Below are 27,277 nucleotides of genomic sequence, written 5' to 3'. Positions count from 1 at the left end.
TTCGCCATCTGTGTCCCATTGCAGAGATTTCCCTTAACTTCCTGTCCCACAGTCAAACAGGAAGTGAGAGGAAATCACTGCAAATTAAAGGAATTCTTTAGGGACCCCCAAGTAAGTCACCAGAGCTAGTGTCCCCAGTTGAAGATTTGCAGTCTATTAATGTTCTGGGGACAATCAAAAACTTGAGATTTTCTTTACTTTCACTTTCAATGATCATGGTAAACAGGACAAAGAGAGAGGATGAATCCCCGGACAGGGGCACAGACAGCAATAAAAACCGTGTTGTAATCCCTCTGAACTTTCATATAAAAAAAAAAAAAAGTTTTTCCTTTAATTATACTTTAAGGTTTATACTATATGTGGATCACAGTGCCCTTTTACAAACTAGAGGAAAGATTTGTCATTTTTATTTATTTATTTTTACTAGTAATGGCGGCGATCAGCAATTTTTAGTGGGACTGCGACATTGCGGCGGACAGATCGGACACCTGACATTTTTGAAACTTTTGGGGGGACCAGTGACATAACTACAGTAATCAGTGCTAAAAATATGCACTGTTACTGTAATAATGACACTGGCAGGGAAGGGATTAACACCAGGGGCGATCAAAGGATTAAATGTGTCCCTAGGGGGTGCTTTCTAACTTTGTGGGGGATGGACTTGCTGAATGAACACTAAATAAGAGGAACACAGGGTTCCTATTTGTTTATTACTGACAGAACAGCGGTCTGCCGTGTTTACAACGGCAGACCGCTGTTCTGTCTCCATGGGGAGAGATCGCAGGTGCCCGGCTGACATCGCGGCCACCGGACCCGCTGATAGGCTTCCCCTGTAGCCTATGGGAGCGTGTGCGCGCCCCCACTAGCGGTCTTGCGAAACGACGTACAGTTACACCGTTTCGCGGGACAGAGCCGACCTGCCGCAGTAAATGTACTGCTGGCGGTCGGTAAGTGGTTAAACGAAAGCTACACTTATGGCGCTTTTCTACTGCATGGTACCGCATGGTACGGTGTTGGAACAGTTCGGTTTGGTACGGCGGCGCTTTTCCACTTCGTGGAACCGAACGGTACGGCTCGCTTAAACAGTACCGCCTCAGTTGTGGTACCAAGAGGGCTGTACCGGTACCATATCCCACAATCCTTTGCATGCAGCCTTGACTGTTTGTCACTACTAGCCACTGATTGGTCAGAGAATCGTTGTTATCCCACCCACTTTACTTTAATGGAAAAGTAAACCGTAACAAACCGTACCGAACCGTTCCAACACCGTACCATGCGGTACCATGCAGTGGAAAACCAAACAGAGCCAAGCAGGGCCGAGTGGAGCCGAGCCGGTACTTGCAGTGGAAAAGTGCCATAACCTAAGTCTTTACTGCTTGTTTTATGCATCCTATTTAATATATCTGCACACTACATAAAAAAAAAAAAGAATAGGCTGACACTATGGCATATACAAGCTGAAAAGTTTGGTGAATGGTCTGATATCTCAATTGCAACATAGGCCAGGTGCGCGCACATGCACATGGCTATCCAGAGACATGTCAAGAAGTGCCACCTAGCATGGAGTACACGTGACTGTCAGAGTAAACTCGTTGCTGGCAGCTGAATGCAGTAAGTGTGAGAGGTAGGTCACAGTGCAATGGAGCAACGAGTAAACATCAAATTCTGCTACAAAGTGGGGAAAACGGCAACTGAGATGCATGAAATGTTGGTAGAAGTGTACGGAACAGAAGCCGTGATGGAGCGATTGTGACAAATTCTGGCACGAGATCAGCGACTGACGGTGGAGGAATTTGGCATTAGCAAGGACTCGGTGTGCATCATCGTCTAGGAAGATTTGGGTAAGCGGAAGATCTGTTCCCAGTTTGTGACACACAGAAAGTAAAACGGATGGAAATCTCATTACCATGTGTGGCCAGGGTCCATCCTTTCTGTAAAGAATCATCACATTGATCACGATGAGACCTGGTGCTACCAGTTCGATCTGGAATCCATGTGGCAATTAATGGAATGGCGTTCACTGTCTTCCCCGCAACCCAAAAAAGAGTTGCCTGCAAAAGTACAAGGTCAAGACAACGGTGATCGCCTTCTTCGACAATGATGACATCATCTAAAAGGCAGTCCAAGAATGTGTGACATGCAATCGATTCCTAAGGAGGACTTTGCAGACAGTTTCCAGAAGCTTTATGAACTTTGCCAAAAGTGTGTTGTGAAGGATGGCAATTATTTTGAAGGCCATTAAAAAGGTAATTTGTTTGTATCTTCTGTTTTGTTTGTTTTCTGATACCATTCACCAAACGTTTTAGACACACCTCGTATTGTACAGTACAGTGTATAGCTATGGAGGTTACCTCAGACAAACTGAATATTATTTCTGGTGCTGTTGTGCCATTTTTCTTGGCTGCTTTCCTTATTATAGCTTCAGCTTCTGTAATTCTGCCTTGAGATAGCAGCCATCGCGGTGATTCTGGGATAATCCTGCAACGAAATGTTAAATGAGGTGAAGCAAACGTTATGTAAAAATCACACACAGTATGTCATAAGATCAATGCAGAGGGTCACAACCCATACACACACCTGCAAGAAGGTCAAGAACGCTCAAAGTTGTGTCAAAGAATAAAAAGTTTTTTTTTCGTGAAAGGTTAGGTTTTTAACCAACCATCAGAGAGATCTCCCTGCCAGTTCTACCAACTGTATTTCTAGCCATCTGGTAATCTAGGATTCACCCTCCTACCTTTGTATTTTCCAGCCCCTCCTCATGCTCCATAATATAAAAACATATTTAAAATCCCAGGAACTCAAGGGCAGAAATCCCACCAATATAATTTCTGAGATAAATGAGGAACTACCAGGTGGTTTAACACCTAACAAACAAAAATACCACCTTTAGGTATACTGGCTTCAAGCAAAATGTTGTTCCGATGATCAATAAATAAGACGTTTCAACTTGACTTCTTACTTCATATACAGTACACTGAATTACCAAAATTAGCACAAAGTGCACAAAGCAAGGTCCATAAAGACATGGATGAGCGAGTTTGGGGTCGAGGAACTTGACATGTCTTGTCCTCAACCCGATAGAACACCTTTTGGGATGAATTAGAGCAGATACCACATCAGTGCCTGACCTCACAAATACGCTTCTGGAAGAATGGTCAAACATTCCCATAGACACTCCTAAACCTTGTGGACAGCTTTCCCAGAAGAGTTGAAGCGGTTATAGCTGCAATGGTTGGGTCAACTCAATATTGAACCCAACAGACTGAGATGTTATTAAAGTTTATTTGCGTGTTAAAGCAGGCCTCCCAATACTTTTGGTAATATAGTGAATGTTGTACATGAGTTTTGCAACACATTTAAAAGCTCCAATATTACTACTTAGGGTTGAAGGAAAACCATAAACTGGAAACTGCTACCCTGTCATCAATAAGAACACATTTAGATGTTCATCTTGGTAAGACTGGACAATGATCGCAGCATCTATGATTGCCAAAGACACATTTTTCAAAACTTTGCACAAAGAAAAATATTTTAACCCATTTGCGCCAACCGTACACATATGCGACCCCTTGGGAGTGGGCTTTTTTCCATGGGGCTAGATATATGCATACCTCTCTTTGAGCTGGGAGCGCCGTACAGTGCTCTCCCAGCACAGAGACAGGGATCTCACCTGAGAGCCCCCGGTCTTGTACCAATGATTGTGAGCCAGGACTGTCTGTTCCGGGTCACCTGATTGCTATTGCAGTGATCTGTCACTGTGAGCCTGCCCCTAGGTTTCCTTCCTCTTCTGAATAAAGAGAAAGATACATTGTATTTTCCTCTTCTTGGAGCAGAAGAATTGTAAACAAACCAAGTGTGAAAAAGAAGAAAAAAAAAAAAGATCAAGGTTGCCAGGGTTATTGTTAGAGTCAATTTCAGGGTCAAAGGTCAAGATCAGCGTATTTTGAATGGAATTAGAATTAAACATTTTTTTTAACAATTTTAAATTGGTATCAGTGTCAGAGTCAATGTCTGCGTTTTAGGCAGGAGAGAAAAAATGTAAAATGTGCACCATTCTTTCTGGGTTGTACTACGGGTATACACAACAACTAACATACACATACCTGTATGGGGTATCATTGGAATTATCAGGAGAAGGAGAATTATTTTGGGTTGTTCTTTGGTAGAAAAAGTACGATAATAGCAAGAAATATACAACTAAATTAAAAATAAAATTTTTGTACTATCATGGGCCAGTTTTCCTTTGATAATAAAAAAAAATAAAATATAGGAGATATCCATTACCATTTACCACCAAAAGAAAGCCTAATTTTTCCTAAAACAAGGTATAATCCACCTGCATACACTAAGTAGTTGTTACAATATATACAGTTTTACTAACATATCTCAAATTTGCAAAATTGAGGTTAGGCATTTGGATTTGTTTTACCCTTAGGTGTAAAGTTGTTAAACAATGGGCTGGACATTTCCATCCAATGGTGTGGGCAGAGAACAAGCACACTTGTATATGTTTGTTCAACACATGGATGTCTTTTTTTAAGGCTTTTTATAACCCGAAAAAATATCAGGATACTGCTACCCACAAAATCAGTACCAATTAAAAGAGATGCATGTTTTTTTTTTTTTTAGACTACCTAGATGGATGCAGCATCAATCCCATGCTGCATCTGTCCCCCAGCGCCTCGAATACTGAGAACTGAGCGATTGAACACCGCCGATTGCTCGGTTCTCACAGCTCCTTGAGCAGAGAGCTGCTGACTGTCAATCAGCAGCTCTCTTCTCTGCTCCCTCCTCGCTCTCTGGAGCGCTGGGCTATGGAGGGGGCGGGAGCGGCCGGCTTAGGCTCTCAGCTCAGCTGTCTGTGATGTCAGCAGGGAGCAGACTTCAGCCCACTCTCTGCTGAAAATGGGTCACAGGCGTGCAATATGAACTGCACTCCTGTGATCCATAGGAGAAGTACAGCCAAACGAGCCTTGACTGTACTTCTCCTTTACTGATTTTATGACTAATATCTTCACACAAAAACAGGGGATATAAGAACAAAGATGAATGAGACTGAAGTTACATATATATTTAATTTATACCAAATAGTATTTTGTTTTGATATTTATTTTACTTTTCATTTCATATATAATTTATGAACGTTATTATCACATCCAACTACTTGGAAACAGATAATGTGGCCTGTAAACTGCTGTTTAATGATGCAACACTGCCATCTTGAGGGTAAAAAAAATAGTTTTCTACATTTCCAGAAGATGCTGTTCATGAGATTACCAACTTGAAATACTCAAAATAACTTTTAATGAATAGTGTTTGTGTGCCATTTATTTCTTACATATATAATAAATTATTTAACACAGAAAAACATGCTATCTCAATACATTACTGTTTAACCCTAAAAAACTGATGTGTATTAGAATTTGGAGAATTATTAAAAGCTAATGACCCAGGCATGGTAAATGGTGAACCATGATATGTTATTTTTGCTAGACAAGCAGAAAATAATGCCACCTAAATGTGACCAGGAAAGAATGTGCTTTCTGGTAGGTTGGTGAGTCAAAGGATGCTGCTATTTATGCACAAGAATAATCATGGGTCTTAGGCCATATATAAAGAACCTGGGCTTTAAGTGGTTAAAACAAGCTAACTTTGCATATTTTCTTTTTTCAGGCAGCGCCCAACTTTCCAGTTAAAATGATCCGGGTGGCTCTACACTGTGAAGGTGCTGCAGTTTACTCTCTGCCCCTCTTGTTCCTTCGGGGACCACAGTAAATTATTCAGGGTGGAGATTGGAAGCAGATTGAAGTACATTTGTTCCCCGATCTGTCCTGCAATCAGTGAACATGGAGAACTCCACTCCCTTTTTTTTTTTTCTCCTTTTTATGCAGTGGATGGTATTACTCCACACTGCAATCAATTTACTGCATGCAGATAAAGAATCCCCCAAACTCCTGGCTAAAATGACAGGTAAACAGCTAAACATGCACAGTCCTATGCTTGAAGAGCTGAAGCGGAGGTCAGAGAAGACATTTGTGGTCCAATAGACCTCTGTTGTCTTCAAAACGGAAACCTACAACTGCCTATGCTATCATACAAGAGTTAGTAGCCTCTTTGTGATCGCAATAAAGTTAAAAGGAAAAAAAAAAAACAGGTTTAAAAAAATTAAAAATATAATTCAAATTATGATAAAATAAATTTCACAATTTTTTTTTAAAGCAACCTCATAACCCGTGCATACTTGTGAATGCAACCACTGTGGATGTTAGAGTGAGAACAATAATTCTAGGGCCACAGTTCACAGTTAAGTCTAAACCAGTAACGGCTTTTAAAGGGTCACTTAAGGACATTTTGGGTAGTTTTTTTTTGCCATTTCAATTTTAAGACCTCAGGCACGCAGGAAGCAAACTCTCCTAAAAGCCTTTCTTCCTGGCAGCAGCATTTTGGCAGAAAAAACGCCTGACACTAGTAAAAGTGTGTAACGCTTGAGCATCAATTCATTTCATTGGCCAGAATATTCTGGCCACTGAAATGAAATAACTCTCAATCGCTTAATGCGCCTGGCATTAACAGCGTTTGAGCGACAAGCGTTTTTTCAGCCAAAACGCAGCTGCTCCTGGATGCACTGGCAATGGGTTTTCTTTGATTTCTGCTTCTAAAAGCCCCTGGCACTAAATGCTGCTAAAAGCCTATGTCTGCATGTACACATAGGCTAGATGCAGGGGAGTTTAGAGGAAGGAAAAAAATGAATGCCTGATGTACCTAGGAGCAGCTGCAAAAATGTCCAGTGTGCATGAGGCCTAAGGCTAGACAGATTTGGCATCTATTTATACAACCCTATCATTTATATTTTAAAAAAAAAAAATGGGATTACATTGGGTTGTGTGTGCTAAAACTGGTTTAAGTGTATTTTTTTCTAAAAATACTGATTTAATACACATTTAATCTACAGGGTACCTGCTTTTAGAAAATATAGAATGGTTTGAGATTTTAAGTAAATTTCAAGCAACAAATACAGATTTGACTATGTGTGAGAAATGTAAAAATTGCCCTTACCTTGAAGTAGCTAAAGGAAAACAGTTATGCTACATACCTCAAGAGTATGCATTACGAAAAAGCGTCCAACACAAGTATGCATATAAAAATAATTTTTCTTCTGCTGTGAAGGGGGCAGGGATATCACTGTCACTGGGGCGAAATGCATTCACCTACAGAGTCCTCTCTAACTGAAGTCAGACATAATATTTTGAGATTGATTTACGAAAGGTAAATATGCTGTCCACTGAAAGTGCAGTTGCTCCAGAGCTTAGTAAATGAGATAAAGCTTCACTTTGCAAAGAATACCCAATCACAAGCAAGGAAAATAAATAATAAAAAAAAAAAAAACAGCATTTTTGCTTGCACATGATTGGATGACAGAAATCAGCAGAGCTTTCCCTACCTTATGAAGATCTAGCAACTGCACTTGCATTGCACAGTATATTTGCTTTTAGTAAATCGACCCCACTGTCTATTAGTAATTAGTAACTGGGGTTTTACCAATCAAGTGTTGGCTAGCTTTTCTTTCACAATGGAAAAACATTGCAGCTTAGGAGACAAACTGATTTAATATTTGCATATGAACTGCCAGGAATTTGCAGCCTTTATATAGGAAAAGAGGTGTAAATAGGGAGTGAGTAGTAACAGAGCATTACAGCACATTAGATGCTGTGTAGCGTTTAGGCATGCAACAAGATTGGTTATCTTTATTTAAAAATTATAATTTTTTTTTGTCAAAGTTTAAATCTTTCTTTGTACAGGTTATACATTTTAAAAGTGAAGTCTTAATATCGGTTATACTTACACTTAAAAAATGTGGATTTTTCCTACAGCTTACCTAAATCCGAGTACATCACAGGACACAGAGCCATATTCATTACCATATGGGTTATACACCACCTATAGGTGAATGGACACTGGCAACCAATCAGACAGGAAGTCCCCTATGCAACCCCTACTACACACGAAGTACCTCAGTTTTGTAGCAAGCAATAAACATCCCATACAAGAGGGGAGGGATCTCCGTGTCCTGTGATGTACTCCAAGAAAATGATTTTTACAGGTAAGCTGTAGGAAAAATCCATATTTCTTTATCATACATCATGGGACACAGAGCCATATTCATTACCATATGGGACGTCCCATAGCGATGCACTTGAGGGGATGGGGACACCATAAATACCGCCATCAGACCACAAAAGTTCTACATAGCTGCCTGCAGAACACTGCAGCCAAATGCAGACTCCTTCTGGGTCCTAACATCCACTTGATAGAATCTAGTGAACTTATGCACTGACGACCAAGTCGCGGCCTTGCAAATCTGAGCCATAGAAGTTTGATGGTGAACTGCCCAAGAGGCACCTACTCTTCTGGTAGAGTGTGCCTTTCCTGGAAAAGGTGGAACCTTCCCTTTCAAACCATACTCCTGGATAATAACCTGGCAAATCAACCGAGAAATTGTAGACTTAGGATGCATCCTACCCTTTCCAGGACTCTTCTGGCAGCACGAACAAAAGGTCTCTGACCTTTTCAAGAAAATCTTTAATGCACGTACTACATTAAGAGAATGTAATAAATTTTCCCCCGCTGCTTGAGGAATTGGTAAAAAGGAAGGCAGTATAATGTCACTTGGGCAAAAAACCTGTGTGGGGACGTAGAATCACCTATCTTGATGTAAAATCAAAAAGACAAATTTTCTGGTCAAAAAGAACAAGGGGAAATATGCCCCATGGACTCAAAAGGCTATTTCTGTAAAACTGCCAGCACCAAATTTAGATCCCAAGGACACAATGGTGGCTTCTCTGGTGGAAGCAAATGTAACACCCCTTGAACAAAGGTTTTAACCAAGGAATGTGAAGCAATCTGTCTCTGGAAAAAAACCGACAAGGCTGAAATTTCACCCTTAATAGTGCCCAAGGCTAATTTCACATCTACTCCTACTTGCCAGAAGGATAGAATTCTCCCGATTATATATTTGCGGGGATGTCATTTCCTGGCCTCACATCAGGTAATGCAAGATTTCCAGACTCTGTAATAAATGCCACTAGAGACTGGTTTCCTAGCATTTATCAGGGTAGAGACTTCAGGGCAAGATATACCCTGCTCTTTCAAAATCAAGGTTTCAATGGCCAAGCCGTCACATTTAGAGACTGAAAAACAGGGTGAAATATCCGACCTTGAGAGAGCAGGTCTGGATGTAGTGGAAAAACCCAAAGCCCTGCCACTGCCAATTTTTTAATTTGTGGATACCAAAACCTCCTTGGCCATGCTGGAGCTACAAGGATTACTGGTTTGCCCTCTACCTAGATTCTGCATAGCAGACAGGGCAGCAGCTTAACCGGAGGAAAGGCATAGATCAGAAAAAAATCCTCCCAAGGAGCCACCAAAGCATCTATTCCGACTGCGAGTGGATCCCTGGTTCTGGACACAAATCTCTTCAACTTGTCATTGAACCTGGATGCCAATAGAGCTACATCTGGGACCGCCCAGCATTGGCAGATCAATACAAAGATCTCGGGGTGTAGGGACCATTCCCCCAGAAATATCTGTTGACGACTTAGAAAGTCTGCCTGCCAGTCTTCTAATCCTGGAATGAAAACCGCTGATAGGCAGGGGACAAATTTTTCTGCCCAGGATAGGATGATATCCACCCCCTGAGCTGACTGACTCTTGGTGCCTCCCTGATGGTTGATATAAGCCACAGCTGTGGCATTGTGAGATTGTACCCTCACAGGATAACCTCGAAGTCTGGGCGTCCAGTACTTTAAAGCCGGACAAATTGCTTGGATTTCCAAGACATTGATGGGAAGACTCTTTTCTACCCAATACCACTTTCCCTTGACAGTGGCTTCCTCCAGAACTGCTCCCCAGCCAGAGAGACTGGCATCTGTAGTCACTACTTTCCAGACTACTGGAAGAAAGGATTTGCATTTTTCAAATTTCTGATTATCAACCACCAACTTAGACTGACGTACTCTTGGTACCAGAGACATGCACCAGTCTAGGGACTGAACCTTTCTGGTCCATGCTGACAGAATGTTGTTCTATAAAGGTCTGGTATGGAATTGTGCATAGGGAACTGCTCCGAATGCGGACATCATCTTCTCTAATAACCTCATGCAAAGACGTACCGAAGGATACTTTTGCCTTCTTATGGATCAACCAGATCCTTCAGGTCTGTGACCTTTCTTGATGGCAAGATGCAACAGCAGGGTCTGCGATTAGCAAAAATTCCAACTTCTTATCAGCTGGATCTTTAAAAACCTGGGCATCATCAACAGAACAACTTTAACTTTTGTTAACCTTAGAAATGGCAGCATCCACAAAAGGTATACTCCATTTTCTCATGAATTTTTCCTCCATAGGATACAAAAGTGAAAACCTTTTGGGATGAACAAAAATCCTATCAGAATGATCCCAATCAGCATACATTACCTACTCCAAGAGCGGATGTAAGAGAAAAGCCTGAAGACTATGAGGAGAGCGCAATGAGCCTAGAGAGGTAAAAGACCACCTCTAAGGGAGGTGATTTGCATCCAAATCGGACCATTTCAGTGAGAGACTGAATCAACAATCTCTGGCCCAAGAAGTGAAAACCTCAACTTGACCTTCTACAGGGTAATTTACAGCTACTTCTTCCACATCCTCTGCCCAATCCTGAACTGACTCAGGGGGTGGCTCAGGTGAGGGGGATCTATCACGTTTCCTCCCTCCTTGCGATGCTGCAATTATACCAGCAATCTTACCCTCAAGGCTGGCCAACGCAGATGCCAAATCGTCCTTGGTGACGTATGCTGCGGCAGAAGCACTAGATGTGGCTAGTATGCCTGACCACCGTAATGGCTCAGATTGGCTAGTCGCCTCTGGCCCTTCAGGGGAGGTAAAAACAGAGGAAGCACGACTAGGATCTTCAAGTCCTGTCGGCGGCACCACAGCAGTGCCCCTTCCAGCTGTGTCACCACCACCCCCCCACTCCTATTTTGGGAAGAAATTGCTCTTACGCAAGACAAACTTGAGGTACTAACTTTAGTTTGGTAAGAGTAAAATCTGCGCTAAGGTTATCTAAGGAATAAAAGGGTATATATATATACATATATATACATATATATACATATACATATATATACATATATATACATATATATAGAGAGAGAGAGAGAGAGAGAGAGAGAGAGATCGGCTGCAGCCTACCCCAGACTACAGTCCAAAGACTATATAAAATGGTGTGTGGGAAATAGGGTAATTGGCGCTGCCGGTATATAGGGTGCGAATAAAATGAATAAATAAGTATAAAACTGTGATGTAATAGTACACAAGGTATGTGTGTGTAAGATAGAGCAATAATATAAAATATATATACACTTCAAAATAATATGCAATCAACCCCTAATACAATGCAATATGAGTGAATAACCAGCAGGAGGCGTGGAAAAAGTGCAAAGTGCGTATCAAAACAATAAATTGGTAAGTGGTATAGTAAAACCTAAATAAATAGAAAGGTGCAATATGCAATCAACACCTAATACAATGCAATATGAGTGAATAACCAGCAGGAGGCGTGGAGAAAGTGCAAAGTGCTTATCAAAACAATAAATTGGTAAGTGGTATAGTAAATAGAAAGATGCAATAGTAGAATAAATATGTGCTGATGATATACAGTGCTAGATAAGTGGCACTGAAGATGAAGTGAAAAAATATTAAAAAATAAAAATAATATACTAATAAGAAAATTAAGTGAGTGAATCACACAAAAAATAGTGCAAGATTGTGCACAATGAGTAACAGTGGGGTGTCTGGCTGGAAATAAAGTCCAATAGGCCAATACTTGAATAAGGGAAAAGGAAATTAGTCCATAACTTGATAGATGTGCAGGTAAATAGTGGGAACAACCTTATGATAACCCCAAGGTGGGTGACTGGCAAGGTGCGGGGTGACCCCTAGTAAAAAGACCTACTAACCAGATATACCCACCCCACACAGGGGTATCGAGCGGGTATTTGAATATAGCTGGGTATTCCTTCCTTTGGCTCCTTAGTTCCCTTCTGTGTAGGGGGAAAGCGTTGTGGGCAGTCCCTTGGTCTCCCGGGTGTCCCAAAGGGAAACAGGCTTAGTGGGGTCTTCTCCTAGTAATGTGAAATCCGGCGGTCCGTGGGTGGAGTCCGGTCACTCGATAGTATGTACGGGTGGGAGGGTCACATAGGGCAAAGAAAGGCTCGATAGTGTGATATCTGCAGAAGACGTCTGATGACGAAACGCGTACAGCGCCGTCACATCACTTCCGGTTCCGGTATCCTGGTGGAACGCATTGCGTTCCAGGACGCCATTCCCTCGCTTTGAATTGTCTTTTTACATGTGAGTACCCATTTTTTGTACATTGATCTGAATAAAGGTGTAAACGATATCACACTATCGAGCCTTTCTTTGCTCTATGTGACCCTCCCACCTGTACATACTATAGAGTGACCGGACTCCACCCACGGACCCCCGGATTTCACATTACTAGGAGAAGACCCCACTAAGCCTGTTTCCCTTTGGGACACCCGGGACCCCCAGGGACTGCCCACAACGCTTTCCCCCTACACAGAAGGGAACTAAGGAGCCAAAAGGAAGGAATACCCAGCTATATTCCAATGCCCGCACTATACCCCTGTGTGGGGTGGGTATATCTGGTTAGTAGGTCTTTTTACTAGGGGTCACCCCGCACCTCGCCAGTCACCCACCTTGGGGTTATCGTAAGGTTGTTCCCACTATTTACCTGCACATCTATCAAGTTATGGACTAATTTCCTTTTCTCTTATTCAAGTATTGGCCTATTGGACTTTATTTCCAGCCAGACACCCCACTGTTACTCATTGTGCACAATCTTGCACTATTTTTTGTGCGATTCACTCACTTAAAATTTTCTTATTAGTATAGTATTTTTATTTTTTTAATATTTTTTCACTTCATCTTCAGTGCCACTTATCTAGCACTGTATATCATGAGCACATATTTATTCTACTATTGCATCTTTCTATTTACTATACCACTTACCAATTTATTGTTTTGATACGCACTTTTCACTTTCTCCACGCCTCCTGTTGGTTATTCACTCATATTGCATTGTATTAGGGGTTGATTGCATATTATTTTGAAGTGTATACTTATTTATATATATTTAATATTATTGCTCTATCTTACACACATACCTTCTGTACTATTACATCACAGTTTTATACTTATTCATTTTATTCGCACCCTATATACCGGCAGCGCCAATTACCCTATTTCCCACACACTAACTTTAGTTTACTCAAGGCTTGTGCCAAGCTATACAGCTTATCCCACATAGCACTAATTATCCCAAACGAACAGAACCAGACCCTGTCTGTAAACATGCACCCACAATGACTCACGCAACCCAGCTTCTGTTGCTCTGTGTCACCTCCAGCCTCTGACAGAGGCTTGCGCACTGGAAACAATTCCTTAAAGAAATTGCGCCGTTTGTGCTTGTACTGCGCATGTGCGGCGTGATAGGTCACAACCACTTGCACGCCAATTGTGTCATGACATGCCCCTCATGCATGTGCTTAAATGGCAACTATTAGCACGCACGGACGATTATTCACCACAGAAGGCGTTGCATTGCCAGAGCTGTCCAAGGAGACGAAAGTGCGGGCGCTTTCGCGCCAAGGCGAAAATCTGTACGCCAAACATAGGGTGAGAGCAGATTTAATCAAACAAAGTGTGTTTCGTCACAGCTGATACACCTTACAGGTGATCAGCATCAGCACATGAAGAAAACAATAAACAAACAAGGTGTGCTTTAACATAGCTGATACACCTACTGTTTTGCACAGGTAGAGCAAAAAACATTTAAACAAACAAGGTGTGCTTTGATGCAGCCAATACACCTACTGTCTCTTTATAAAGAGCAACATGGCACACAGTATCGGTTATCTTTTAAAGGGAACAGTGCATAAAAATATTTTTACAAATATTTTTTTAAAGTGGACTTCGCAGTACCGCTGCAGGATTTGGTCTTGTAACAAGTATCCAATCTTCACCCATTACAGGGAGTTTCTGTCACTTGCCGACCTTCAAGGACTGGGTCCCCTTGTTTTTGAGGGGCTACTCCCTTGGACCTGTAGAGTACCCAGACGGAGCGCCTTTGGGGTTGGTTTTACCAAGGGTCCGGATCCCAGGGTCCAGTGCCTAAAAAGGACAACATTACAGGAAAAACCTTGTATCTCCTTTCCCGAAGGCTCAGGTGCCATCCTTTTAGTCTTTGGCTTTTTTTGGATGGATTGGATTGCTAACCCCTTAGATTAAGAGATCTTTGATCGGGGATTGTAGCATAATCTTTCTTTCTTCTTTGAAAAAACAAAAAATGTGGTGCACTTCTCCACTGTGACCATCACCTTGAAGACACTGACGAAAAAACTGAGGTACTTCCTTTGTAGGAGGTGTTCTATAGGGGGACTTCCTGTCTGATTGGTTGCCAGTGTCCATTCACGTATAGGTGGCGTATAACCCATATGGTAATGAATATGGCTCTGTGTCCTGTGATGTACGATAAAGAAAGCTGCTTTTACAGGCATTTGAGCTTTTATTTCAGCTTGAAGAAGAGTGTACTTTTTTGGGCTCTTTGCACATTTTTATTGAGTTTCTCTGAGTTTTTTCTGAGCATAAGCGTTTTATGAAATTGTGCTGATTCATTCACTTGCATGTGCAAAGTTCAGCTACTGAGCCCTGTAAACCAGAGTCTTTTTACAACACAGTAGTGAGGGAGACAGAGGAAATGTAAATAAGACAAAAGATACCCAGTCTGCTGGCTGGATAAAATATTACAAAATATTCAAACAAAATATTAGTACCCAACTTGGAAAAAGAAACATTTTAGGAAATCTTTTTTTAGTCCTGATTCTATTAAAGAAAATCTGTGCAAAACCACAAATCCCTTTAATGTTCAACTGTTTATTATTCTCTCTGCCTTCACTCAGGGGATTACCCTGACACAATATAGTAATAAGTAAGTAGTCAGGGTCAGGGTCAGGATTCATTTGAACCTGTCAGATTCTCCTTGCTGTACCTTTGCTGAGATTTCCTCTCATTTTTGGTCCTAATGAAACCCTGCAAATTATGGGGGCACTGATAGAGAAAGTGAGGGGACATCTTTACAAAGTGGACAAAGACAGTAATAAAAACATAAAAAGATTCTAATTCCTCTGCTTGATCCAAAAACAGCTACAGTAGAGCCCTAATACTACCTCTTATAATTTTTTTTTTTTTTTTTATAGGCTGTAAATGATCAATAATGTGGACAAGGAAGGATTGGTCTGATGGACACGTCTTATGATGTCCTATAAAAGTTTTAAATACCTAAGCAATACTATGTTGCGCTAAAAACATACAGGTGCATCTCAAAAAATTAGGAGAGATTATGTCAAGAGCTATGGAGAAGAGTGCTGTGTTCAAGTTACATGAATAAAAAACAGGAAGCAAATAGTTGTGGTGATAGTTGTGAAGGTAGTCATACACAAATTTATTCAGATACACTCACATGATAGAAGAAGTAAAACTGGATTTTTGACTTACTGTAAAATCCTTTTCTCTCAAGTTCATTGACGGACGCAGTTCTCTCTGATTCATATTAGTAGAGTAATACTGCCCCCTACAGGAGTAGGACACTAGGCAGAAAAAAGTTCTGGCTACACCTATGGGCAGTTCCGGAGGGTAAACCCTCTCTCTTCCTACATAGGATGTCAGTTTTGTATCAAAGCAGTGTCAGAAAGTAATACCAACCCAAGGGGCGGGTACTGCGTCTGTCAAAGAACTTAAGAGAAAAGGTTTTTACGGTAAGTCAAAAATCCAGTTTTCTCTATCGTTCATTGACGGACGCAGTTCTCTCTAATTCATATCAGTAGGGACATCCCAAAGCAGTGCCATAAAGTGAGGGGTGGGAACAGCAGAAAAGAACACGTCCCTAAGGCCAAACATAGCCGTCCAGGCAACATAGGACTCATCAGAACAAAGGATGAGGCCCACCTGAAAACAAACAGTAAACACCCTCAAGGCAGGCCAAAAGCCCTCCAAACAGCAGCCAGCAAAAAACCTTGCGGCTGAAAAGAGGCATCTGCAGATGCCAGCACATCCACCTTCTAAAACGTGGCAAAGGTGTGAACAAATGACCAGGTAGTCGTCTTGCAACCTGAAGCACAGATGCCTGTATGGCAATAAGCCCAGGAAGCACTAGGTGCCCAAGTAGAAGGCGCCGAAACAGGGAAAGGTAGGACCTGACCCATAAATGAAGAAGCCTGCACCACCGACTGTCCGATTCACCTGGAAATAATCGCAGCAGACACAGGCAGCCCTGTCCTTGGCCCATCGGTGAGCACAGAAAGCGAACCTGACTACGGGAAGACTCAGTCGCCAAGTACCCCTCGAGTGCCCGAACTCCATCCAGAGTATGCGGCGCACCTTCCTTAGGATGAGGGGGCTTAGGATACAAGACGGCAACACAATGGCCTCGTGCAAGTGAACACTAGAAACCACCTTCGGAGGAAAGGACGGATCCGGACGAAGTACCACCTGGTCCAATGTCATCCTCATCATCCAAAAGGAGACATGGCGCAAGGTAACAGACCCAGCAGGGAGGCCCACGTCTGCAGCGGCTGAGCCAGACTCAGACTCCGAGACATCAGATGAGGCAGGTGTAGGTGGAGAAATGTTTTAGCGCACCTAACATCACCCCCCCCCCCCCCCCCGGGCCCAAACGCATCATGAACTGCTGAAAAGGCATTGACGGACAGTGGAGATCTATAAGGCCCTGCGGCCTCCGTGAGGGGGTTAGGTGGGAAAAAATGGCCTGCAGGGTCCAAATTTAACCTGAGGAACCCGTCAGCAAATTTTCAAAAAGTAAAAATACTTTTTTTTTTTTTAAACGGCCCCACAGCGCTACAGCGCCCCCCAGAGGTCAGGCATGCGCTAAGAGACCCCCACAGAGAGGGAGAGACTACCCTCAAGACTCACTGTCCTTTAGACACTCCCACTGGCCTTCACAGCAAAAAATCTACAGCAAAATGGCCGAAAACGGGTGTACCAAGATGGCCGCCTCCATAGAAGCAGACGAAGGCTACAACCAAATGGCGGCTCTGCAGGGGAATTTGCGGTAATCGGGACCTACAGGGGGACCCCCAACACTCCCATCCACTTCAGAAATACCCCACCAAGGCCCCGATCCCCCCCCCGCAGGATCGCTGAGCACTGTGGACGGCGCACTCCCCCGGCCCCCCATGCGGGCTGCACACTAGGCCCCAGGCAGGCCCAAACAGTCCCCCACGTTTTAGGGGGGGTGGAGAGGAGGGGGGACACAACAGGACAGAGGGAAACCCAGGAATATGTGGGTCTGACCGTCCCAGGGAGAGGTCCCGCATCCACCCCAAAATCCACCAGGGGGGGGGGGGGGGGACATTTACTCACCATACCGGGAACACAGGCAGGCGCCATCTCTTGACAGGACTCTATGCCATCGGAGTAGGGGCCAAATAGGAACGCGGTGACATCAGCCTCGGCCCTGTCGTGTAAGTCCTGGCGAGACGTTTGACTTGCGGAGCTAGTCCCCGTCCAGTGGGACTATGTCGCGACCGACCCAGCGCGGAGCTAAGGTCTGCACACGCTCGATAGCCAAACTGGGATGACCACTGGATATGGGGGTCCAGTCTGTCGCCAAGCCCGGCATAAATTCTTGAAGATCTCACAGGAAATTTTCCGGAGAAAAAAAGGCTAGCTAAAAAAATCTACGTAAAAAAAAATACTTTATATGCCAGGACCAGAGATCCCAGCAAGGAACTAGGTCCTTACTCCTTACTAGGCAGAAAAAACTAACATCCTATGCAGGAAGAAAGAGGGTGTACCCAGTGGTGGGATTCAGCCGGTTCGCACCGGTTCCATAGAACCGGTTACTAACTTTCTGCAAGTTCGTAGAACCGGCTGATTCCCTCTGCGCATCTAAGGACGCGCAGTACAATTGAATGTCCCGCGCTCGGACCGCGCAGCCGCAGAGCGGAGCAGTGCGCCCCGACCCGCCCATTCTGTGACAATAGCGAATGAGAATTCGCTATTGACACACGGATCCTCCTCCTGGCCAATCAGGGAGCGGGTCCTCCCGCTTCCTGATTGGCCGAAAGGCAAACACCGTGCCATTGGACAAGGAGGAGGCGTCGCGGGAGGACTGAGGACTCGGAGACGCGGGGAGCCGGGGACTGAAGAGAAGCTGCGAACCGTGTGACCGTCCGTGAGGTAAGTGCATGGCTCTCGCGGGGGGATAGCTGGCACTCTGCAATTGGGGGCAATGCTGTGGCTGGCACTCTGCAATGATTGGGGGCAATGCTGTGGCTGGCACTCTGCAATGATTGGGGGCAATGCTGTGGCTGGCACTCTGCAATGATTGGGGGCAATGCTGTGGCTGGCACTCTGCAATGATTGGGGGCAATGCTGTGGCTGGCACTCTGCAATGATTGGGGGCAATGCTGTGGCTGGCACTCTGCAATCATTGGGGGGCAATGCTGTGGCTGGCACTCTGCAATCATTGGGGGGCAATGCTGTGGCTGGCACTCTGCAATCATTGGGGGGCAATGCTGTGGCTGGCACTCTGCAATCATTGGGGGGCAATGCTGTGGCTGGCACTCTGCAATCATTGGGGGGCAATGCTGTGGCTGGCACTCTGCAATCATTGGGGGGCAATGCTGTGGCTGGCACTCTGCAATCATTGGGGGGCAATGCTGTGGCTGGCACTCTGCAATCATTGGGGGGCAATGCTGTGGCTGGCACTCTGCAATCATTGGGGGGCAATGCTGTGGCTGGCACTCTGCAATCATTGGGGGGCAATGCTGTGGCTGGCACTCTGCAATCATTGGGGGGCAATGCTGTGGCTGGCACTCTGCAATCATTGGGGGGCAATGCTGTGGCTGGCACTCTGCAATGATTGGGGGGCAATGCTGTGGCTGGCACTCTGCAATGATTGGGGGGCAATGCTGTGGCTGGCACTCTGCAATGATTGGGGGGCAATGCTGTGGCTGGCACTCTGCAATGATTGGGGGGCAATGCTGTGGCTGGCACTCTGCAATGATTGGGGGGCAATGCTGTGGCTGGCACTCTGCAATGATTGGGGGGCAATGCTGTGGCTGGCACTCTGCAATGATTGGGGGGCAATGCTGTGGCTGGCACTCTGCAATGATTGGGGGGCAATGCTGTGGCTGGCACTCTGCAATGATTGGGGGGCAATGCTGTGGCTGGCACTCTGCAATCATTGGGGGGCAATGCTGTGGCTGGCACTCTGCAATCATTGGGGGCAATGCTGTGGCTGGCACTCTGCAATCATTGGGGGAAATGCTGTGGCTGGCACTCTGCAATCATTGGGGGAAATGCTGTGGCACTCTGCAATGATTGGGGGCAATGCTGTGGTCACTGTGCATTGAAAGAGAGCACGCTGGTCTCTCTGCATTGAAAGGGGGGCACGCTGGTCACTGTGCATTGAAAGGGGGGCACGCAGCGCTGGTCACTGTGCATTGAAAGGGGGCACGCTGGTCACTGTGCATTGAAAGGGGGCACGCTGGTCACTGTGCATTAAAAGGGGGCACGCTGGTCAATGTGCATTGAAAGGGGGCACGCTGGTCAATGTGCATTGAAAGGGGGCATGCTGGTCAATGTGCATTGAAAGGGGGCACGCTGGTCACTGTGCATTGAAAGGGGGCACGCTGGTCACTGTGCATTGAAAGGGGGCACGCTGGTCACTGTACATTGAAAGGGGGCACGCTGGTCACTGTACATTGAAAGGGGGCACGCTGGTCATTCTGCTGGGAAAGTCGGAACTGGTTACTAAAATTTTTGAATCCCACCACTGGGTGTACCCTCCGAGACTGCCCATAGGAGTAGCAAGAACTTTTTTCTGCCTAGTGTCCTACTCCTGTAGGGGCAGTATTACCCTACTGATATGAATCAGAGAAAACTGCGTCCTTCAATGAACGATAGAGAAAAGGCTTTTAGTCACAAGTCTATGCTGTCTGCCAGGGTCCAGGTGGGGGGCTGTCATCTACAGCCATCAGGCCTGAGGAAGGAGCACACATGCTGCCTTCCTCAGGCCTGAGGAAGGAGCGGAAACGCGTGCCTTTTTGACCATGCCCACTGCTGTTTCTGTGTCCCTGTGGCAACATCCAGCTGATCAGTCTCCCGCCCACGGCTCCAGAGCCCCGGATGCCACTGTTGCAGCCGACAACGTGGACCACTGTAGATGACAGCCCCTCACCTGGACCTTTTTAATTCTTCTATCATGTGAGTGTATCTGAATAAATACATGTATGACAACCTTCATACTGCACTTATAGGGGAACCTCTTGTCTCCATCTCAAAAAATTAGAATATCATCAAAAAGTGAATTTATTTCAGTAGTTCTATTCAAGAAGTGAGACTCGCATATTATAGTATCTCACAAAAGTGAGTACACCCCTCAAATTTTTGTAAATATTTTATTATATCTTTTCATGTGACAACACTGAAGAAACTACACTTTGCTACAATGTAAAGTAGTGAGTGTACAGCTTGTATAACAGTGTAAATTTGCTGTCACCTCAAAATAACAACACACAGCCATTAATGTCTAAACCACTGGCAACAAAAGTGAGTATGTGACATGCTTGGCCAGTCCATCACCTTACCCTCAGCTTCTTTAGCAAGGCAGTGGTCGTCTTGGAGATGTGTTTGGGGTCGTTATGTTGGAATACTGCCCTGCGGCCCAGTCTCAGAAGGGAGGAGATTGGGATCTGCTTCAGTATGTCACAGTACATGTTGGCATTCATGGTTCCCTCAATGAACTGTAGCTCCCCAGTGTCGGCAGCACTTATGCAGCCCCAGACCATGACACTCCCATCATCATGATTGACTGTAGGCAAGACACACTTGTCTTTGTACTCCTCACCTGGTTGCCGCCACACACACTTGACACCGTCTGAACCAAATAAGTTTATCTTGGTCTCATCAGACCACAGGACATGGTTCCTGTAATCCATGTCCTTAGTCTGCTTGTCTTCAGTAAACTGTTTGCGGCTTTCTTGTGAATCATCTTTAGAAGAAACTTTCTTCTGGGACGACGGCCATGCAGACCAAACTGATGCATGTGCGGCGTATGGTCTGAGCACTGACTAGCTGACCCCTACCCCGTTAACCTTGGCAGTATTCATACATCTATTTCCCAAAGACAACCTCTGGATAGCACGCTGAGCATGTGCACTCAACTCGTTTGGTCGACCATGGCGAGGCCTGTTCCGAGTGGAACCTGTCCTGTTAAACCGCTGTATGGTCTTAGCCCCCATGCTGCAGCTCGGTTTCAGGGTCTTGGCAATCTTCTTATAGCCTAAGCCATCTTTATGTAGAGCAACAATTCTTTTTTTCAGATCCTCAGAGTTTTGTTCCATGAGGTGCCATGTTGAACTTCCAGTGACCAGTATGAGTGAGAGAGCAATAACACCTAATTTAGCAAACGGAGACCTTGTAACCATAACAAGTAACATGACAGTGGGGAGGGGAAATAGCTAATTGGGCCCAATTTGGACATTTTAACTTACGGGTGTACTCATTTTTGTTGTCAGCAGTTTAGACATTAATGGCTGTGTGTTGAGTTATTTTGAGGGGACAGCAAAATTGACACTGTTATACAAGCTCACTACTGTACATTGTAGCAAAGAGTAATTTCTTCAGTCTTGTCACATGAAAAAATATAATAAAATATTTACAAAAATGTGAAGGATGTACTCACTTTTGTGAGATACTGTACATATATTCATTACACAAAAAGTGATATATTTCAAGCATTAATTTCTTTTAATTTTGATGATTATGGCTTACAGCTAGTGAAAAAAAATTCAGTATCTCAGAAAATTAGAATATTGCGAAAAGGTTCAATATTGTAGACTTATGGAGTTCACTGTAATCAGCTATGTATTTCAAAACACCTGTAAAGGTTTCCGGAGCCTTTAAATGAGGGGTGGGAAACCTTTTTTCTGCCAAGGGCCATTTTTGTATTTATAAAATAATTTGGGTGCCGTACAAAATGATCAACCTAAAAATGTGCCTGTTATATTAAGTCAAACATTTAATTAACTCCCCCCTAATGTGATGGCTGCAACTGCTTCTCTTTGGTGAGGTGTGGGATGTTAGCTGGTATGGATGATGTTGCTACTCCCAACTGGTTTTCCAGGTTTGCGTCGGTCAGTCTGGAGCGCAGTCAACTCTTTGTTGTGGTAAATTTTGAAAAGAACTGCTGGCGAGTACTGCTGGTGGGTACAGCTGGCTGGTACTGCTGGTGGGTACAGCTGGCTCAGGCTGGTACTGCTCGCTGGTACTGCTGGCTCAAGCTGGTACTGTGCTGTAGGTACTGCTGGCTGGTACTGCTGTGGGTACTGCTGGCTCAGGCTGGTACTGCTGGCTGTACTGTCCTGTGGGTACTGCTGGCTCAGGCTGATACTACTGGCTAGTACTGCTGTGGGTACTACTGGCTCAGGCCGGTACTGCTGGCTGGTATTGCTGTGGGTACTGCTGGCTCAGGCTGGTACTGTGCTGCAGGTACTGCTGACTCTGGCTGGTACTGCTGTGGGTACTTCTGGCTCTGGCTAGTACTGCTGTAGGTACTGCTGGTTCTGGTGGGTACTGCTGGCTCCAGGGGCAAACCGTGGGGTTGGCCAGAATGGCGCTCACCAGGGGCGCAGGCCGAGGGGGGGGGGGGCAAAATCACTGGCAGTGTAGTGTAGCAGACACAGTGACTTGCCGCTCCTCCGTTCAGCCTGCAACCCCGGCGCCCCCCCACCGGCTCCAATCCCGGAAGCCGCCCGGAGCTCTTTGTGTGTCCAGGGCCAGGCAGGACTCAGGAGATGATAGTCTGTGTCGGAGCTCGGTGCAATGGGCGGCTCCCCTCGTCACAGGGCTCCGCCCACATGACCTCATCAGTCGGCTCCTAGGCAGCTCCAGGCTGGTGGATGAGTGTACTCTCTCTGCAGTGACGGAAGACCTGCCCTGGCTGGCCCCTCAGGTACCAGAAGCATTCTCTCCCTGTCATCCCCCCTGTCACCCCCCCCCCCCTCTCTCCCTGTCATCACCCTCTCTCCCTGTCACCCCCCTCTCTCTATCATCCCCCTCTCTCCCCGTCACCCCCCTCTCTCCCCGTCACCCCCCCCTCACACCCCTCTCTCCCTTTCACACCCCCTCTCTCCCTGTCACACCCCCTCTCTCCCTGTCACACCCCCTCTCTTCCTGTCACCCTTCCTTTCACCCCCTCTCTTCCTGTCACCCTCCCTGTGACCCCCCTCTCTCCCTGTCACCCCCTCTCTCCCTGTCACACCCCCCTCTCTCCCTGTCACACCCCCCCATCACCAGCCCTCTCTCCCTGTCACCCCCCCCCCCGTCACCCCCTTCTCTCTCTGTCACCCCCTTCTCTCTCTCTCTGTCACCCTCTTCTCTCTCTCTCTCTCTGTCACCCTTCTCTCTCTCTCTCTCTATGTCACCCCCCTCTCTCTCTCTCTGTCACCCCCTTCTCTCTCTCTCTGTCACCCCCTTCTCTCTCTCTCTGTCACCCCCTTCTCTCTCTCTCTGTCACCCCCTTCTCTCTCTCTCTCTGTCACCCCCCTCTCTTTCTCTCGCTCTCTCTCTGTCACCCCCTTCTCTCTCTGTCACCCCCTTCTCTCTCTCTCTGTCACCCCCTTCTCTCTCTCTCTCTGTCACCCCCTTCTCTCTCTCTCTCTGTCACCCCCTTCTCTCTCTCTCTCTCTGTCACCCCCTTCTCTCTCTCTCTGTCACCCCCTTCTCTCTCTCTGTCACCCCCTTCTCTCTCTGTCACCCCCTTCTCTCTCTCTCTCTCTCTCTCTCTCTCTCTGTCACCCCCTTCTCTCTCTCTCTCTGTCACCCCCCTCTCTCTCTCTCTATGTCACCCCCCCTCTCTCTCTCTCTCTGTCACCCCCTTCTCTCTCTCTCTGTCACCCCCTTCTCTCTCTCTCTCTCTGTCACCCCCTTCTCTCTCTCTCTCTCTGTCACCCCCTTCTCTCTCTCTCTCTCTCTCTCTCTCTCTGTCATCCCCTTCTCTCTCTCTCGGTCACCCCCTTCTCTCTCTCTCTCTGTCACCCCCTTCTCTCTCTCTCTCTGTCACCCCCTTCTCTCTCTCTCTCTCTGTCACCCCCTTCTCTCTCTCTCTCTGTCACCCCCTTCTCTCTCTCTCTCTGTCACCCCCTTCTCTCTCTCTCGGTCACCCCCTTCTCTCTCTCTCTGTCACCCCCTTCCCTCTCTCTCTCTGTCACCCCCTTCTCTCTCTCTGTCACCCTCTTCTCTCTCTCTGTCACCCCCTTCTCTCTCTCTCTCTCTGTCACCCCTTCTCTCTCTCTCTCTCTATGTCACCCCCTTCTCTCTCTCTCTCTGTCACCCCCTTCTCTCTCTCTCTCTGTCACCCCCTTCTCTCGCTCTCTCTGTCACCCCCTTCTCTCTCTCTCTCTCTGTCACCCCCTTCTCTCTCTCTCTCTCTCTGTCACCCCCTTCTCTCTCTCTCTCTGTCACCCCCTTTTCTCTCTCTCTCGGTCACCCCCTTCTCTCTCTGTCACCCCCTTCTCTCTCTGTCACCCCCTTCTCTCTCTCTCTGTCACCCCCTTCTCTCTCTCTCTGTCACCCCCTTCTCTCTCTCTCTGTCACCCCCTTCTCTCTCTCTCTGTCACCCCCTTCTCTCTCTCTCTGTCACCCCCTTCTCTCTCTCTCTCTGTCACCCTCTTCTCTCTCTCTCTCTCTGTCACCCTCTTCTCTCTCTCTGTCACCCATTTCTCTCTCTCTCTCTCTCTCTCTGTCACCCCCTTCTCTCTCTCTCTCTCTCTCTCTCTCTCTGTCACCCCCTTCTCTCTCTCTATGTCACCCCCCCCTCTCTCTCTCTCTCTCTGTCACCCTCTTCTCTCTCTCTCTGTCACCCTCTTCTCTCTCTGTCACCCCCTTCTCTCTCTCTCTCTGTCACCCCCTTCTCTCTCTCTCTCTGTCACCCCCTTCTCTCTCTCTCTCTCTCTCTCTATGTCCCCCCCTTCTCTCTCTCTCTCTCTATGTCACCCCCCCCTCTCTCTCTCTCTCTCTCTGTCACCCCCTTCTCTCTCTCTGTCACCCCCTTCTCTCTCTCTCTCACCCCCTTCTCTCTCTGTCACCCCCTTCTCTCTCTCTGTCACCCCCTTCTCTCTCTCTCTCTCTGTCACCCCCTTCTCTCTCTCTCTCTCTGTCACCCCCTTCTCTCTCTCTCTCTCTGTCACCCCCTTCTCTCTCTCTCTGTCACCCCCTTCTCTCTCTCTCTCTGTCACCCCCTTCTCTCTCTCTCTCTGTCACCCCCTTCTCTCTCTGTCACCCCTTCTCTCTCTCTCTCTGTCACCCCCTTCTCTCTCTGTCACCCCCTTCTCTCTCTCTCCGTCACCCCCTTCTCTCTCTCTCTGTCACCCCCTTCTCTCTCTCTCTCTCTCTCTGTCACCCCCTTCTCTCTCTCTCTCTGTCACCCCCTTTTCTCTCTCTCTCTGTCACCCCCTTATCTCTCTCTCTCTGTCACCCCCTTATCTCTGACAGACCCCCCGTCTCTCTGTCAGACTCTCTCTCTCTTGGGGGGGGGGGGGGGCGCCGATACAGCTTTTCGCCAAGTGCCCTGGAGACCCTAGGTACGCCTCTGGCCGGTATTGCTGGCTCTGGCCGGTACTGCTGTGTGTGCTACTGGCGGGAAATGCTGGCTATCAGCGGCTCCGCGCTGGAGGAAGAGGCGATGTTTCCTGTATTGGTCACAGGCAGAGTGCATTTCATAATACTCTGCCTGTGATTCACTCAGACTGTCAGAACAAAGCTGGAACTATACAGGAAGCATCAGCTCCGTTCTGACAGATCAGCTGAGAGACACAGACTCAGCTGCACAGGGGGCCGGACCAAATGACTTCGAGGGCCGGGCCATAGGTTCCCCACCCCTGCTTTAAATGGTCCTTCAGTCTGGTTCAGTAGGTTACACAATCATGAGGAAGACTGTTGACAGTTGTCCAGAAGTCATTGACATCCTCCACAAGGAGGATAAGTCACAAAAGATCATTACTAAAGAAGCTGGCTGTTTACAGAAAGTGTGGTAGAAAAAGGTGCACAAGAAACAGGGATAACCGTGGCCTTGAGAGGATTGTGAAGCAAATGCCATTCAAGAATTTGGGGGAAATATACAAGAAGTAACCAACGGCTGGTGTCAGGGCTTCAAGAGCCACCACATATCCAAGACATGGGCTACAACTGTTATTTTATTTCCATAATGGGGCTACAACTGTTATATTCCTTGTGTCAAGCCACTCTTGAACCAGCGACAACATCAGAAGAATCTTACCTGGGCTAAAGAGAAAAAGGACAGGACTATTGCTCAGTGGTCCAAAGTCATTTTTTCAGATAAAAAAAAATCAAGGTCCCAGAGTCTGGAGGAAGAGTGTGGAGGCACAGAATCCAGGTTGCATGAGGTCCAGTGTGAAGTTTCCACACTCGGTGATAATTTGGGGAGCCATGTCATATGTTGGCGTTGGTCCACTGTGTTTTATCAAGTCCAGAGTCAGCGCAGCCTCATGCTTCCCTCTGCTGACCAGCTTTATGGAGATGCTGATTTCAGTTTCCAGCAGGACCTGGCACCTGCCATCACTGCCAAAAGTACCAATACCTGGTTTTCGCCTGACCTAAACCCCATAGAGAATCAGTGTGGTATTGTCAAGAGAAAGATTAGAGACACCAGGCCCAACAATGCAGACTAGCTGAAGACCGCTGTCAAAGTAACCTGAACTTCCATAACACCTCAGCAGAGTCACAGGCTGATCGTCTCCATGCAACGCTGCATTGATGCTGTAATTTATGCAAAAAGAGCCCAGACCAAGTATTGGAGTGCAAACTATACTGTACATAGACATACTTTTCAATAGCCAAACATTTCTGTTTTAAAAATCCTTATTTTTTTATTGGACTTATTTACTATTCAAAATTTCTGAGATACAGAATTTTGGGTTTTAACTAGCTGTAAGCCATAATCAAAGTTAATAGAAAGAAATGCTTGAAATATATCACTCGGTTTGTAAAAAAAAAAAATCTATATAACATACGAGTTTAACTTTTTGAACAGAATTACTTAAATAAATTACGTTTTTGATTTAGGTTTTTGAGATCCACCGGTATGTGACGCAGTATAATTGTAACAAAAACT

General features: G+C 45.9%; 1 protein-coding gene across 1 annotated transcript in view; it reads right to left on the bottom strand.

The window, feature by feature from the left end:
* The window catches only part of LOC309553521 (organic cation/carnitine transporter 2-like), a 135,003-nt gene that overhangs the window by 29,745 nt on the left and 77,981 nt on the right, over positions 1-27,277 (bottom strand). The window contains exon 5 of the mRNA XM_082254767.1: positions 2,352-2,478. Coding sequence (XP_082110893.1) covers positions 2,352-2,478 — 127 coding nt within the window. The remainder of the gene's footprint in view (positions 1-2,351; positions 2,479-27,277) is intronic.

The sequence above is a fragment of the Pelophylax lessonae genome, assembly GCF_965119305.1.
Source record: "Pelophylax lessonae genome assembly, chromosome: 4".
NCBI lineage: Eukaryota > Metazoa > Chordata > Amphibia > Anura > Ranidae > Pelophylax > Pelophylax lessonae.
This window is presented reverse-complemented; position numbering and strand designations above follow the sequence as displayed.